The sequence below is a fragment of the Poecile atricapillus genome, chromosome 4, assembly GCF_030490865.1.
Source record: "Poecile atricapillus isolate bPoeAtr1 chromosome 4, bPoeAtr1.hap1, whole genome shotgun sequence".
NCBI lineage: Eukaryota > Metazoa > Chordata > Aves > Passeriformes > Paridae > Poecile > Poecile atricapillus.
Window position 1 is genome coordinate 70,801,170 of NC_081252.1, and position 16,839 is coordinate 70,818,008.

Sequence of the window (16,839 nt, forward strand, 5' to 3'; positions counted from 1 at the left end):
TTTTGAGAACTGTGGTGATTTTCATGCCTCCCTTGTCTTAAGCTCTTTTTTCCCCCAACTTTGTAGGTGGAAAAAATATCATTGGTTCAAAAATTAGGATTTATAGCCTGGACCCTTCCACTCAGTGGTTCACAGCAGTTGTTGTCAATGGTAATCCAGCTACAAGAACTCTAGAAGTCAACTGTCAGGAGGTAGGAACCAGTTGCAGTGGTTTACAAATGGATACGGGGAATAATTGCAAGCTTTTGTTTATATCTCCACCAACACCATTTTTATTTCTGTCTTTAATGCAATATTTAAACATGGGTGTCAGTGTAGTGCAGAACAATGTAACCCGAAGTGTTTCTTTATGCTGCTGGTGAATTATTAAATTACAAATGTCCTTCTATGAAAAATGAGGGAGACCTGCAATTTTTATTCCAAGAGTGAAGCAAACATGATCTTGGTTTCTTTTTGTGCAGACAGTGCTCTCAAGTACAGTTTGTTTTTATGCAGAGACACTGTCACATGGTATGTTGTTAAATTAAGCTTGGTATTCAGACAACCTAGAAGTTAAGTGTCTAAGCTTAGTCCATACCACCACATCTAAGATAAATATACTCAAATAGTTTCACCTCTCTAAATGGCTTCTTCTGTGTTTCCTGTCCTTTTCAAGATTCCAGCTTTAAAAACTCTTGATCCAGAATTAATTCATGTTGAAATCATATATGACAACAATGGAAAATGTGGTAAGACCTATTACTTTTTGTCCTTCAAACATTAAATAGGTTATTTGTGATAGACTAATCTTGATCACCTCTTTCAGATAAATCAAAAAGAATTGGGGGTGTGAAAAGGAAGTCAACTGAGAACAGTGGAAATGTTGATGTTAAACACACAAAATCTTCTCCTGAGGTAATGTCTTGCTCTGTTATATATGGTTGTTACATAATGCTTACGTCGCTTCTCAAAACATTTAAATAAGGATTAGATTGGAAAGTAGAATGATAAATATAATCTCTTGGAGGGTGTATTGAGTTCTTTCAAGTTTGTCTGGGCATGAATTGAACATCTTGCCTTGTGATAATTGGAGCAAAAGCTACTAAGCCTTGAATGTTGGTGGTTTTGTTTGTTGGGGTTTTTTTACTGTGCTTTTTGCGCCCTCCTCCTGCCTTGGAGTTGGTCTGCCTGGTCATGTATTCTTGAAGTGGGAGAAAACACAAAGGAGTTCTGAAGTTCATAACCTTTGCTTTTCATGTTCTTTCTTTAAGTATTTTGTACTTGAACCCAAAACCTTCAGCTGCACTTGGATGCTTTGAGGATTCAAGCTGCACAAGCAGCAGTTGAAGGTTGTTTCAGTACAGAAAGATAATGTGACTTTTCTAGTACTTCAGTCTGATTTTATTTCTTTTGTGAGTGACCTGCCAGGTATCACTGAGAGATAAGTAAACTCTCTAAGGTCAAAAGACAGAATGGGTAACTTAAGTGTAGAAATGCAAATGAAAAATCATGGCTTGGCTGAAGAACAGTATTTTGAACTTTCCCTGTAATTTTGCCCCAGTGTTCCAGACCAAAACCTGCATTTTAGGTGGGAGTAGCCAGTCTTCAGGAAGCTCTGGAATGGGAGGGAGGGGATTGTGTTGCTTCTGTGCAGTCAGTCCTGTGTGGAGTCAGCTGTGCAGATCTGGATAATGGCTGGGTGTAGTCATTATCAATCTTCAACAACCTCACAGAGAACCAGCATGAGGCAACAGGCATAGGATAAGATGCCTCAATGAAGAGACTCTCCTATCCTGTATTTACTGCTGAGGAAGAGCATACAGCAGGGCAGCATGGAGTAGCAAAGGATTGCAGTTTTGTGTTTCCACAGCTTGTGCTTGGGTACCTTTAGCAGCTTTTGGTGCTCAGTTTGCCTTTCTTCAGTTTTCTGCATAATTCAGTCACTGAGCAGCCTGCTTGACACACACAAAGCTGGTCTGTATTTCACATTCCAAATGCCCTGCTGAAGAATCACCATGATCTGACTTCATAGCTTGTTTTGCCATAGTTTTTCCTTGAAGTAGTGAAGTTATTTACTTCTCATTTTCCAGTCTGCCTTCCTTCAAAGGACTGGATCATTTATCACTTTTGTACTCTTTGGGAGTACAACCAATTTTTCTAAGTGGTTACAGTGAGTGTGCTTTCGAGTAAGGAAACCAGAAGCTATTACTCTGATTTTGGTGGATGTATGTGGGAGTGATTAGTTGAAGCCATATTTTTTGTTAATAAGTATGTGATAGTACTGATTTCTTGTGTGGAGTTAATTATCTGCAGCATTTTTCTGAGAGCTTGACAGCTGTGTAATACCAAAGCAAAAAGGAAATATTTTGGAGCTGATGCTAAGGAGCCTGTAGTGTAACTTCCCAGCAGTAAGTGGAACATGTGGGAGTAAAATGTGGATGTTGGAGCTGGGGAAGGACCCCCACAGAAAAGCTACTCTTCTAAAGACACTTGCTAATTTGGTAGGCCTGTTGTATTCCTACATTAATTACAGATTTCATAGGATGGTGATTTAATCAATGTAGGATTTCTTTACTTAATACTTTCTAGAATTCTGGTGCAAAGCTTTTCTTGCTACAGGAAAGTTCAGATCTTTGGTAATGCTGTCAGACTTCACAGTTCTGATTTTCTATGGGATTTTCAGCTGAGCTCAGAAATTTATTTCTGACTGCCAATTACTGCAATTACTTTAGAAACACTGTTGCACTGGCAGTCACAAAGAGCAGAACTTCGTCTTCCTTTTCCACTCGCTTAATACAGTTCGCCCAAAAAGTTTGTTGTTAATTGGGGGGAAATGAATTAATATGAACAGTCTTTCATGGAACTTTAAGGTTTAAATGGGCACTTTAAAGTCTTTCCACTTCATGAACTAAGTGACTCTTTAATTGGCTTTATTAAGCATGGTAGGAAGAGTATTAATATATTTTTCATTTCAGGGTGAACCCTGCAAAGCTATAATTTGTTATTCTGAATTTTTCTAACTGTTGAAATCTCCCTTGCAGGTTTCTCCCAGCCAGGGACATGTGCAGTCAGTACCAACTGTGCTGGGTGAAGCACTGCTGGGATGTACTCCTGCAAATAAAGACCAAAGGCACCAAGGCCTGCCTCTGCCAGCCAACTCACCACCCAACCTTGGTGCAGAAACTCCTCAGGGGTAAGGAAGCAGTTTTATGCTTATACAGACATTTTACTTCCAAAAATAATTCTGATTCTTAGCACAATGAACTCTGAGGTAGTTTTAAAGAGCTGTAGTAACTACTCTTCTGTAATACCAGCATAGAAAAGTGTTAGACTTGCTTGCCCTGGATATGTAATTTACTTCCTAATGCTGTGTTCTTATTTATCTTTAAGGAAGTGGCCTTTCAATGTGCCAGGCTAGTGTCACTGCTTCATTGTACCCACCTGTAAGTGGATATACAGGTGTGGTGTCTGCTTTGTCAAATGCATTCCTTCCCTGCCCCCAAGAAAACCCAGAGCTTGTTCAGGCAGGTGTCTGCTTTCTTGCAGATCAGCTACAGGTTCTCAGTTATATTTCTGCTGAACACCAGTGCCTTTGAACTTCTGTTACCCCCAGCTGTGTGACAATATGGATGTAACGGTAGAAGTAGTGTGGCAGGAAAACCCAAAATTGAAGTGCTGTTAGGTGTTTTTCTACTAGTTTTATCTCTCACATGCTGAATGTGGAAAATACAAATTTATTAAAAAGTTTTTCTGTGAGTGAGGTTTTACAGTCTCCAGCATGCTGACTTCGGCTGCCAGTCAGAAGTTCCTTGAGAATCTTGCCAGAGACATGCAAATGTAATGCATTTGGTTATTCAGCAGTTGCATGGGGAAAATGAGAAAGCAACTATTTAATTGTGAGAGAAGGTAGTGGAGTAGCAGCAATACCCAAATTTGTGTGTGCCTACATGGGTATAGAACTTTATTGTTCTAACTCTTAAAAAAGATCAAAGCCAGATAAAATACCTGAAAAACACAAACCTATTTAGCCTCACACAAAATTTAAAATACTCAAACATCAGAAATTCAAAGCACATAATTAAATAACTAAATTTCTTCTTTCGAGCTTTAAGCGTGGCTAGATTGAGCAGCTGATGCTCTGATTTTTTTGACGTGTTTGTGGTTTTTTTCCCTAATTATTGCTTGTTGTTTCAGCTCATGTAGACGAAGCTTACCAGAAACTCATCCTTCCTGTCTTAATACTGGAGTTAAACCACTGACAGAAGATCTGACGGCCTTTCCTAAAGTGGGGTTTATGTCTAAAGAGCAAACACAAAATCCTAGTGATCAAAATGGTAAATATACCTCTTTGAAAACCTCAAGATCTTCACCTTTGACTGATTTGGCTAATGAAAAGGGAACCAACCTGAAGAGTACTAATGACCCTTTTATGAAGGCCACAACAAACTTTCCTAAGGAATGCATTTCCATAAAACAGTTGCAGCATCCCAACCCTTCCATAGCAGTACCCAGAGGCAGTGGAACTGTTGAACTGCAGCGAACTTTAGATTGCAGACCCTCAACCTCAGATGCTCATCTTCTGTCCTTCAATGAGTGTGGGGTTAAATCACAAAGCAGCTGCAACAGCCACAGCAGCCACAAAGGAAACAAGACTGATGAACTCGCAGACATGGAGTTTTTTATAAGAAGAAATTCAAATGAGATTCTTTGTGACAAAAGTGAGAGTGAAAGCTTTTGGACTGGAAGTGCCAAGATCCAGGATAATAGTAAGTGTTTCTAAAACTTCCTGTCATTTGAAAGTCATTGTATTTTCTAACTACTTAGAAGTAGGTAATTTATTATGCATGCAAAATTAGTAATTTAAATTGTGTGAGTAAATCAGGATTTTGAGTCATTTGTATGTTCTTTTATGATGGGAATGCAATAAACTGGAGAAATACCCTTTCATGATAAAGGAAAAGGACTAATAATTAATTTTTAGAAACAAGTTGTAACAAAATTTAGGCAAGAACAGAACAGCAAAGAGGTTACAAAAGTAAGGTTCTGTTTGGAATACAGATGCTGATGGCATAATGAGGGCTACCTTTTAGCAACAGTCCTAAATTTTACAAAAATGGTGAGGGGTGGAAGTTGTCCTCAACAAAGCTCTGTTCAAGAGGGGCTTTAATTTAAAAACTGTCATGAGAGCAAAACAAACAAAAACCCACCTGCCACCACCAAAACCACTCAACCCCAAAACCACCAACCTTGTTCCTCTTTTCCACTTTGTGAGCTCTTCAGATTTTCACATGGGACAGGAGGGGAAAGGCTGTGGTGGTTTGAGGAGCTGGACTCCTGGTGTCATGTGTCCTGCTGTGCATCAGGTGGTATTGCTGATTGTTCAGGACTCTGGGAATCCCCCTACATACCCGCCTCTTTTTTTTTTTATATATTTATTTCCTGTTGCTTGGTCTTGGATTACCATGTGCTATTCCATAATTAGCCTGGATACAGAGCCAGCCAAGCAGTCACTGTTGTGTCCCCTGCAAGGCCTCACTGGCAGTGTAGGAGGAAGGGAAATGTTTGGCATCTGTTACGGTAAGATGCTGAAAGCTGTTGCATCACTAAGGGAGAAAACAGGACTGAGAAATGGCCAGGTTGTACTCTGTTCCCATTTCTTGTGAAATGTGGTTGCTTCATGCCCTAGTCTGCTCATGGCTCCAGCTCTGGCTGAAGAACTTCCTTTAAAAGCAGATGGTCTTTCAAAATGCTCCTCTGTGAGAAAGCGAAAGGAGCTCTTAAATTCGGGTCCACAGCCTGTGTGACTCCACTGGAACTGCACCTTGAGACTGTTCCTGCTGACTGGAGAAGAGGTTTTTGCCAACTGCAAATATTTTTAGCATAACTTTGTTTCAATGTAACGTGAAACTTAGAGGAAAAGTTGACGCGGATCTTTCACTAAAATACATTTGCTGGCATTTGCATGTGAAAAACTGAGGCTTTTCTAATCCTGGCTGCTCTTCCCTGCAGTAATTGTTCGTAAGTCCATTTTATCTGATGCTGCTAAAGTGAAGAAGCTGCAACAGAGTGGAGAGGCATTTGTGCAGGATGGCTCCTGCAATAACATCGCCCCTCACCTGCACAAGTGCAGGGAGTGCCGCTTGGACAGCTACCGCAAGAACAAGGAGCAGAGAGACTCCACTGTCTTCTGCCGATTCTTTCACTTCAGAAGGTAAGAACAATTTAGATAAACACCTTGGAATTCCTTAAATGTGAAAGGAATGTGAAAAAAACCCCAGTTATTTGGCCAGAATGGTCTCATGTAGGTCTCTGTTTCAAAGCTGTTTAATGCTGGTGTGTAGCTATAAGACCAATATCCCCAGCTAATGAGTGGCTGCCTATGGTTCTTTTAGCCCTTAGAAATGATACAACTGCTTCATTTGAGCAGAAAATATTTTGGCAGGACTTAGAGCTCTTTATTTTGCTGTTCTGGGCTGAGTGCCAGTAGGATAACATGAATTTACTTTGAGTGCTACAGCTCAGTAGAATTGGAGATACTAATGAGAGGGTAGATTCCATGCAGGTTTCCCAAAGTTTAGTGGTTGGACACCTGAAATGTTAAGTATGAACCCACAGCTGTGGAAGAGTTGCAGTAAGTGGCTAGAGGCTTTCAGCTGGAGGCATTTAAGCTTGCCATGGAAACATTTAATCTGTGCACCCACTAGAATTCAGTTTTGTTGCTAAACATATATAAAAATACAGATGTGCTACTAATCTGTTGTTTATCCTTAGATTAGAGATTTTACTATAGTAAATCTTTGTATAATCTGATATGTAAGACCAAAGTAACAACAGACTATGCTAATTCATCCTCTCAGGATAACAACTCGGATTTGCAGTGCAGTTCAAATCAGATGAATCCTTTGGTTTAGAACTTGAAACTGATGAAATTATCCATTTTTACTGAATGTGAAATCTGCCAAATCTGGAGATGGCATTTGTCTGATGACAGCAGCTGCCAGCACTGTTCTCATGCCACACTTAACACTACAGTGAGCACACGTTGTCATCAGAAGTCACCTTTCTTCTACAGCATTTAGCAGAAAGGTTCCTGAGCAGAACTCATGTTTTCTATTTAAGATGCTACTAACAATGTAGATCTCATTCTTTCCACCTACTCAGAATCACTCAAGAGTATGTCTTACTCAAATTTACTTGATGCTTTTTGACAGCTACTTCCAAATGAATTGTTACTGAAATATATTCTATATTTAAGGCATTCAAACTTCTCTTGAGAGCTGTATATAGTCCTCGATAAAATTACTGCTGTTGCCATCTCTAGATGTGGCCTTAATGCTAGTGCATTTTAAAAATTGTAAACCTGATTTGGTTTCGTGTGAATAAAAAGCCACTTGTTGTAAGGTAGATTTCCTAACTAAAAATCTGGATGTTTTTAGTCTTTTTTTCTTTAAAACAAGCAGTGTGTTGAACATCCTTAATGCTAGTGACCGAAATGTTTACCCATGTCTGTTGTAACCTTCAAGTAAATTCACTGGCATACGGTAAATGTATTTGCAACTCAAGCATTGACTAATTGGAATGAATTTAAACCAGTACAGCACTTGACACAATGAGGGCTTTTTCTTCTTTCCCCCCTTTTTCATCAGGCTGCAGTTTAATAAGCACGGAATATTGCGTGAGGAAGGTTTCTTAACTCCAAATAAGTATGACCCTGAGGCTATTAGTCTGTGGCTACCTTTATCCAAAAATGTTGTGGGTCTAGATCTGGACACAGCAAAGTACATCCTTGCCAACATTGGAGACCACTTCTGCCAGCTGGTGATATCTGAAAAGGAAGTCATGTCAACAATTGAACCACACAGTAAGATCAACTTGTATTGAAATCATCTGTGTTTTTACAGCTTTATGTGAAACCTTGAGCTTCTGTATGAAAATTGTGTATATTTGAAAATATCATATGAGACTTGAGTGTCTCTCTTCTCAGAGAGGGAATGGTTAAGAGCCACTGTGAACTAGTGTCAACAACTCTTTGCTCCTCAGAGGGAGGGGGGAAGGGAAAGGTAATTCCACCCTTCTTGGTCAGAAGTTGTTTCACAATTTATCAAATTACTTTTCCTGTTACAAAGTGGTAAAAAAAAAAAATGAAGTAAGCTACCAGATAGCCGACAACAAAATCTATTCTTGGCATAAAAATGATATAAAGATTTTACTTTGCACAGGTTCTGTTAGATTGCTTTGGTCCTATTTTATTGGAACTGCATCATGGAGCTAATGCTGTCTGTCAGTTAAAGAGACTTTTTCCTCCACTTGCAAGTTTCCAGTAGCACTTTTAGAAGTGACTGTGTGCAGCCCGACTGGGCATAGACCAGAGAGGTGCTGGTGATGGGGTAACTGATTGGGGAAGTTGCAAACACAGGGGTTTGGCCACATCAAAATCTTTCTGTAGCAAATGTGACCAGACAAATGGGGAAATCTGTGACCTTTCATATAGAATGACTCCTAAAACTGTATTTGTTTTCTGGATTTTAAGTGCATGACCAGGGTACAGCACAGTTTAGGAGATTGCCACTGTCTGCTGTGTTTGGGGAGTGTTGACATTAGATAAAGATCCTCTCAGTTTGGCAGTCACTCCACTGCTCTGAAAGAAGAAAAAAAGCTGAACAAGCTTGAATGCCCTTCAAAAGCAAGGGGAAGACTTGAGCTACCCCACAGCGAGTATTTCTGGACTCTTACCTTGGGCTGCTTGGAATCTGCAAGCTTTGCTCTTCTCTTGACGTGCAGCATGTTCAGGCCTGTGGAACCAAGTTATCTGTAACTGGAGTGAGATGTATAGACTGGAATAGAGAAACAGTTTTGGGAGGGTGAAGCTTTGGGTGAATTCATGAAACAAAGGGGAGATGTGGTGTTTCTTAATAAGAGGATGCATCTGTTGGCATAGCTACCAGAAACAGCCTCTGCTTAAAAAAGACAGACATGTGTGAGTTCTGGAATTTACTTGAAAGGAGCAAAATCTCATTAATTCATCTTTGATTTTATTGCCCTGACTGGCAATAAAAAGAACTCACTTTCATTAATATGGAGGTTATTTAAAATGCCCTGAGCAGGAAAGGAGTAATTTACAGTCTGGACATGTGGTGTTTTTTGAACAGTTCAGTGGGAGTTTCAGCACAGGAAAAAGGGAGATTCTTCTGCCACCCTGACTTGAAGTTATGGTAAATTAAAGTGTATTATCCATGTGAAGTAAAACATTGACCAGTGTAGAAAGAACAGCTTGTTAGGTCATGTTGTTCCTTGGCCACCAAGTGCCAAAAGGAAACAAGATCAAATTACAGAGAGGAACCAAAAAATAGAAGGAGTAGAAAGGGAAAAGATTCAGGAAAGATAGGAAATGGCACTCAGAAGATAAGAAACCTTCATCCTGTTTGGGGGAAATTGAAGAGTTGACCTAGAAAATGATAAATATAGTGCATGTTTTTAAAAGGCAGAGAAGAACAGAGCTGGTGATATTTAGACCTGTGTCTCTTGGAAGAATTCTGAAGCAAGTAGTCAAACAATTTTTACCTCCTAAAGAACAAAGTGTGCTAAACTATTCCAGTGTTGTTCCATACATAGTCAATGGGCATTATTCAGAAGAAGAGCAACAGATGTCTTGGATCCTGGTATGGTTTTTTTAGCATGTATTAGGACATGATCTCTCTTAAGTTGCTTTTAAAATTAAGAAACATTGTGGGCAGGAGAGTTTCAGAGAATTTACAAGTGTGGAAGGTGGTAGGAGGAGGCAGGTGTGTGCTTTTTGTCTTGTCTAGTTTCCTATCTGGCAACATAAGGAAGTGGAGATCAGGCTAAAATAGTTCTTGCATAATCACAGATTCACAGAAAAAGAATGCAGTTCTGGGAGGGCTTGCAATTTTTAGCAAGACACTGTCAGTGTTTGGGATGTTTTGAGTGAACTGAAGAAGTGGCTTGGGATGAGGAAAGGGGAATATAGAGGGTACATAGGAAATCTGAACAGCAGCAGTCAGTGCTTCAGAGAAGAAAATTCACCATTCTGAGAAGGTCAGATAAACAAACACATAAAACCTCCCAAAAGGAAGACAGCTACTTGCCCACCATGCTACTGAATAGAGAACAAGGACGAGCTGGTGCTGGCAAGCTACACATTAAGCTTAGCTTGCCAGCAGTACCTGAATTTATTTCCTGGAATAACTGTGGTATTTCCACTTAGGAAAATGTCAGGAATGTGCTTGTTAACTTGAGCAAACACATGTCAGGAATAAGAGCTATGGTTGGTGCTGCACAGGAGGAAGCAAACTGATCTCAATTGCTTGGACTGTTGTGTAAGAACAAAAGCATTTTTTGGAGTTTCAATACAAAACCAAGTCTGAGTCATATCACTGTAGTTTTTAAGTGACTGTAGGTAACATGCAAATACTGGATTTGTTTGTACTAACACTTTGACTGTCCCATTGCTGCCCACAGGACAGGTGGCCTGGAAGCGCGCGGTTCGTGGCGTTCGTGAGATGTGTGATGTCTGTGACACCACAATCTTCAACCTGCACTGGGTCTGCTCCAAGTGTGGCTTTGGTGTGTGTGTGGATTGCTACAGGATGAGGAAGAAAAACTCACATGAAGGTGGGAGTGCTTATTGCTACCTGAAACAAAGGGGGAAGAAGGGAAATAAAATCTCTGTATTGAACTTGGAAGTCAATGGCAACCTTAAATGAGACCAAAAAAAGCCTTCCCAACCAAAAGGACATGTTGTAGACCTGTGTTTGGGTACATCAGTAATAGTAAAATATGTGGCTTTCCAGAGTAGTAACAAAAAAATGTAATGTTTTTGTTTTACAGATGATGACTCAGATACTTTCTCTTGGTTTAAATGTGTGAAGGGGCAGGTACATGAACCAGAGAATCTAATGCCTACACAAATAATTCCTGGAAAAGGTATTGGAAATATTTCATCTGCATAAAAACGTGCTGTAGGATTTTGCTGTCTTTCATGTGTTGTTGATATTGTAGTGAGTGAGGTTTGATTTTAGTAGTAAAAAAGTAAAAGATTAAAATTTATTATCCAAAGACAGGAATAGCATGTGTGTTTAATACTGTTTTATTATCTTTGACCTTTACAAAGAAGTAGCAGAACTTCTTGTTTAATGATGAACGGTATTCACGTTATTGTTTGTCAGAACAACACACAATTTCTTAGAAAGTCTGAGTGACTGCTGGATGTTGTGATTACATGTGAGCTCACTGATGGTTCTCTTCCTTCAGCTCTCTATGATGTTGGTGACATTGTTCACTCCGTAAGAACAAAATGGGGAATAAAGGCAAATTGTCCTTGTGCAAATAAGCAGTTCAAAGCACTATCAAAGCCAGCTCTAAAGGAGGATTCAAAACAGGTATTGTTACTGCCTCTATGTCTGTGCAGTTAAGTCTGTGTCAGTCTATTGCATGTTCTTGAAGCCACTGCTAATTTGACTTTTAGGATGCCAGCCCTGACCTCTGTGATAACCCCACCACATAGGGACAATTTGTATTCACTGTTCATCTTTCTGGTTCAGTTCTTGAAGTTTTGGGGGAAAAATCTCATTGTGTTCCTTTGACACTGAGGCCTCAGTAGTTGACCTATCCTTGAAAAAGGCTCAGTGAGGATTTTTTGAGCGAAAATGGAATTAGATTGAGAGATCCCTTAAGAGAAGAATATGAAGAACAGACAAGTGGGAACAGTTTTGAAGTGTAGGCTATTCCTTGAGTCCTGGAGATGTAACACATGCAGCATCTAAAAGAGTTAGTAAGGTGGAAGAGCACTGTGATGCATAAAAGAACTAAACATGAAAAAATTGAGATTTAGAGGAGTGTGGAGAATCACTTATTTCTCTGGCAGTCTGGTAGTTTTGCTTCTCTGTATATTAAAAAAAAAAAAACCAACCAAACAAAACAAAGGAAACCCCACAAGATACATGTATTTATAAATGGATGTAATATTTTTTTGTTTTTGAAAACAGAGCACAAATTAATAGCTTAGTTTGGCAGTATCTCACAGAGCACAAATTAATAGCTTAGTTTGGCAGTATCTTACAAGAAATTGGGTGAATTTAGTGATTTTAATTTTTAGATGTTTATTCATAGCCTTATCTTGAAAATAAACCTTACCTTAAGTGTAAGAAGCAGGTTGGACTTGATTTTGTTGTAAGTAATGAACAGAAGAGACAAAAAATACTTCAGTTGTTAAAAGTGTGGAAGATAGTTATGTGAATCAAAAGTTAGTATCCAACTGACCTGGCTTCAGTCTTCTGAATTAAGATCTTCTGTGATTCTGGACAAGGAGCTGCATTAAATTTATCTACTCATCTTTATAGAATTAGTTACTGCTCTTGTTGTGTAAGGATAAGCTCATTAAAGGTTGAAGGGATTTATATTATGTCACATTTAGAATCCTTGGCAAGCATCAGCAGCCAGTGAGAGATGAAATAGAGAATGTAACAGTAGGCAGACAAAAGAGCAGAATAATATCTGAAAATTGAGCAGAGAGAGGAAACATCACCAGTCACACAGGAATCCCAGGGCAAAGTGGTTCTGGTTAGTCTGTCCTAGAACCTCCAAATGATCAGATAAATCAGCTGCAAAGGAGAGGGACAATCCTATGCTTGGATTGTGCTGGCCAGGCCAGTGCTGCACTCGGGCAGGTGTAGCTCAGACCTGGCAGACCTTCTGCTGCCACCTTAAGAGAAAAATTTAGGAATGTTCCATATCTGTTTGAATTCTCTGAACTGGAGCTCCAGCTTAGCCCCAGCCTGAGCATCAGCTATGATTAGAAATGTGAGAACTGCTGTTAAAACTGCACTTGGTTCCCAAAGCAATCCCAGAAAATGCACCTGGGAAGCTTGCCTCTCTGAAATCCTGCTGAACTGTTATCTCCTGATCCTGAGCTGCAATGCTGACCTCTTGTGGAGATCACATGTTTTGAAAGGCCAAACCATTTTACTTTTCAAAGGATGAGTTTGGACATGTTATTACTTGTATTCCCTTTGTGTAGAGTGTGTTTGTGTCTAAACAAGTTATTGCTTTGCTTTCTCAGCACTTGGCATCCGGAGACAGGCCTGGCCTTCAACACAACAGTTTTGTCCTGAGCCCACAAATCCCTACACATGATCCTCCTCTAAAGTCAGCACTTGGAAGCAAACAAACTGCTTCTGTAAATACTTCTCCTTCATTAAATTGGTTTTCAAACCTAACAAGTGGAAACGTGAATAAAGAAAACAAAGGTATGTGCAGAACCAGTAAAGAATAAACCCTTTGTGGCTGTTTTTCAGAAGACTTTAGGTCAGACCCAGCAATATCTTGTGCTGAGAGTGATGTTATTTGCCTGCTGGGATGGATGTTCAGTGCCTGTGCTGCAGACCTGGCTATGGCAATGGCGTGGAGTAAAGCCTGGCAGAGTTAGCATATTGTTTCAAAAACTGGATTAAAATCCCATTGATGCAAGTATTCTTGAAAATTCAGTTTGAGAATACTTTTTGTTCTTGTTGTTTGGGGGTTTTGGGTTTTTTTTTGTTTTTTTTTTTTTAAGAAAGTGGGATTTTAAAAACTTTGGTTTATTGAAGAAAGTTAAGTGAAAGAAATATTTTATCTGCGTGTATTGGGAGGAGATGTGTATATAACACATATGTATGTGTATATAACACATGTATGTGTATATAACACATATGTATGTGTATATAACACATATGTATAGGTACTTATAACATCCATACATATATATATGCATGTAGGAGGATATTGTCTTGAAAAAAAATTCAGAGTATTTCCATGGTTTCAAAATATTCTTATGTTTTTTCTTTCTTCATTTCAGAGAAGCTTCTCATACCAATTTCAAAGAATGAAAATAAACCTCTCCAGACACTCCCTAGCTTAGCCAAGCCAGCTGCAGCCCTGCAGACATTCAACAGTGCAATATTAACTCCTGTGAGCAACAACAACACGGGCTTCTTGCGGAACCTGTTGAACTCTTCTGCAGGAAAGGTAGAGGAAAAATTCTGTCCTTCAGGTTTGAGTTGATCCCAGGCTTAGAATCAGTTCTAAACCTGTGAACAACTGCCACAGGCAGTTTACTTTCTTGTCACAGTAAGTAAAACTCTGTCTTTGTTTGGGAAAAGGGACGAACTCAGTTTCTGTGTTTCAGTGCTCAGTTAGTAGTTTAGTGGTACTATCAGCAAGTCTTGGTGAGGAACTGGGAGCTAAGGGATAAAGCAGATTAGCTTCCTTAGGCTAGTCTGGCAGCTGCATTGGTTGGGATGTCTTTTAGGCTCAAAAAGTAGCACCAATGAACTTGTAGATGGAGAACCTTCTGTGGTGTGTTCCCCATACCTCGTTTGCAGACTGGTTCACTTCAGATGTTTCTGGGCTTTGTCTGACCTTGCAGATGTGACTTCAAAGTGGTGGGGAAAAATACTGGCCTTGAGAGTTTTTGCTAAAGCTGAATTTCTGCTCTTTGATATAAAGCAAATCCTGTTCCCTGCTACATATGCTAGGTTCCTGCAGTGTTGCTGAGATGCAAATTAGAGCAGAAATTGTTGTGCCAGAATTCTGTAGACAAAGTGTAAGGAATGGCGTTGGCATCTAATGATGGTGCATTTCTAGATAGCAAAGTTCTGCAGTTGTTTGTTTGTCTGCATGATTCGATCTCAAGTAAAAAATTCCGGAAGTGGCAAATACTTTCTGTAAAGCCTGCAGGAGAAGGCAACAGAAAAGAGCACTAATTTTTTGTTCTTATTCTTTCATGTGTTTTATCAGACAGACAATGGACTGAAGAGTACACCCAAAATCCTTGATGACATTTTTGCTTCCCTGGTGCAAAATAGAGCCATTACAGACTTGCCTAAGAAACCTCAAGGACTGACCATAAAGCCCACGATAATGGGCTTTGACACGCCCCACTACTGGTTATGTGATAACCGCCTGCTGTGTCTTCAGGATCCCAACAATGAAAGCAACTGGAATGTCTTCAGGGAGTGCTGGAAGCAGGGACAGGTATTTTCATTTTCCTGCTTTTTCCATTTGCAATTCATGTACTTTGTCCTTTAGTTGAAGCACAGCTACAACCACTGTAGTGATCAGCAACATTAAACCTTCATCAAATGTGTGTCGTGAGCACTATTACATATCCTTACCTAAAGACCTGTTTTATTGTTGAAATCTGTTTCTAAGCACAGAGCTGAAATTATGGCTCTGTATAAAAAGCTGCCTCAGTTTGAAGTGGAGAATGCTCAGATGCATGATAAGGCAGAATTCAGATAGGGCATACTGAGCATTTAGTTAGCAAAATGCCTGCATTCAAATGCTCAGTGTATTTTATGTGTTCTCCTGTTGTATTTAGAATTTTTGGTGTTTAATAATTCTTCAGGCTATATTCTTTTGCTTTCTAGCCTGTAATGGTGTCAGGAGTACACCACAAGTTAAATGCAGACCTTTGGAGACCGGAGTCCTTTAGGAAGGAATTTGGCCAACAGGAAGTAGATCTGGTTAACTGCAGGACCAATGAAATCATCACTGGAGCTACTGTAGGGGATTTCTGGGATGGTTTTGAAGATATTTCTAGTAAGTACTGTGAATCTTTTATTCAATAGGTAAAACACTCAGCAGCAATAATTCTTCCCTATGGAACGTTTGTGATCCATAAGCAGTTCACAACACGTTCAAGGATTTATCTTTACCTTGGACAGTTTAGTGAGGATACATTGCGGACATTTATGCTCACAGGATTGTGGACTAGATAAAAACTGTCATTCCTATACTCCTTCAGGAGTATGTTGCTACCTTTAGTCTTTTGGGGAAACATTCTGAGAAAATTTAACATCTTCCTAGCAAGTAGGTTCACCTGTCAGGTTTTTTTTCCAATTGAGTGAAACAGAAGCGTACATATAGGGGTGGTGCTCACAGGTTAAATGAGTTCTGCTGTTTTAATTTGAAGGTACTTTTGTCCTGGGGGACTGAGGTTACTTTGTATAAAAATAGATTTAGAGGAGATGAGCTGGAGCTTTTCCAGGAGAATTAATGCTTGCCATTGCATCTGGAGTTCTACTTTATCTGTTTGTTACACATCCTTATCTAAGGATCTGCTTTACTGTTAAATCAGTTGTAAACTTACGGAGTTTTATACTTAGGGCAAAAAGAGTGGGAGATGGAAGACTCACACCTTTCTTTTCTGTTATTTTATCTTTGAAGACATTTGGCTTCATCAGCTACTTTTGGCCTCAAACACAATTAGTGTTTCTGAGCTAAATTGTAGGAAGTGCTCGGGCAGGGAAGCAGTAAAGGCTGCTTGTCTCTGACATCTCCTGTTGTAACACGTTTGTCGTGAGTGATACTCTATTCTGGTGTCAGAGGTACTTGTATGTCTTTAGTTCTACATGAAAAGTTGTGGAATGAACATGATTTTAAACCTGAGATAAGGATTTCTTCATCTTAGTTATTTATATCATGAGCTGTACAACTATTAAAAACTAAGACTTGCTAATATTTCAAATTAGGTCGCCTGAGAACAGAAGAGGGAGAGCCAATGGTGTTGAAGCTTAAGGACTGGCCTCCAGGAGAGGACTTCAGAGATATGATGCCCTCTCGGTATGAATTTCCAGAAGTGTTCATTGTTTCTGTGGTACACCCCCAAAATAATGGACTGTAGGAATATTCTTGTGTTTTGATACCTGCCTCAGCTTTGCGCAGTGGTTGGTGACATGTGAACAGCTCTGTTCCTCAGAGATGCCTTACATAAATGGAAATCCTGTACTAGTTTCAGGGTAATTTTTTATGTGGCTCATTGTGTTTGTTGCTAAGTAAAGTGAGCACCTAAAACTGCTCTTA

At 39.5% G+C, this 16,839-nt stretch overlaps 1 protein-coding gene across 3 annotated transcripts in view; it reads left to right on the top strand.

Moving 5' to 3' along the window:
- Positions 1-16,839, top strand: part of KDM3A (lysine demethylase 3A) — a 29,713-nt gene that overhangs the window by 8,145 nt on the left and 4,729 nt on the right. For all 3 annotated transcript variants that reach the window (XM_058837915.1, XM_058837916.1, XM_058837913.1), the window contains 15 exons: positions 67-191; positions 656-728; positions 806-894; positions 3,021-3,172; positions 4,174-4,745; positions 5,989-6,190; positions 7,626-7,840; positions 10,459-10,611; positions 10,828-10,923; positions 11,251-11,378; positions 13,058-13,244; positions 13,832-14,001; positions 14,773-15,009; positions 15,405-15,576; positions 16,509-16,599. In XM_058837915.1, coding sequence (XP_058693898.1) covers positions 67-191; positions 656-728; positions 806-894; positions 3,021-3,172; positions 4,174-4,745; positions 5,989-6,190; positions 7,626-7,840; positions 10,459-10,611; positions 10,828-10,923; positions 11,251-11,378; positions 13,058-13,244; positions 13,832-14,001; positions 14,773-15,009; positions 15,405-15,576; positions 16,509-16,599 — 2,662 coding nt within the window. The remainder of the gene's footprint in view (positions 1-66; positions 192-655; positions 729-805; positions 895-3,020; positions 3,173-4,173; positions 4,746-5,988; positions 6,191-7,625; positions 7,841-10,458; positions 10,612-10,827; positions 10,924-11,250; positions 11,379-13,057; positions 13,245-13,831; positions 14,002-14,772; positions 15,010-15,404; positions 15,577-16,508; positions 16,600-16,839) is intronic.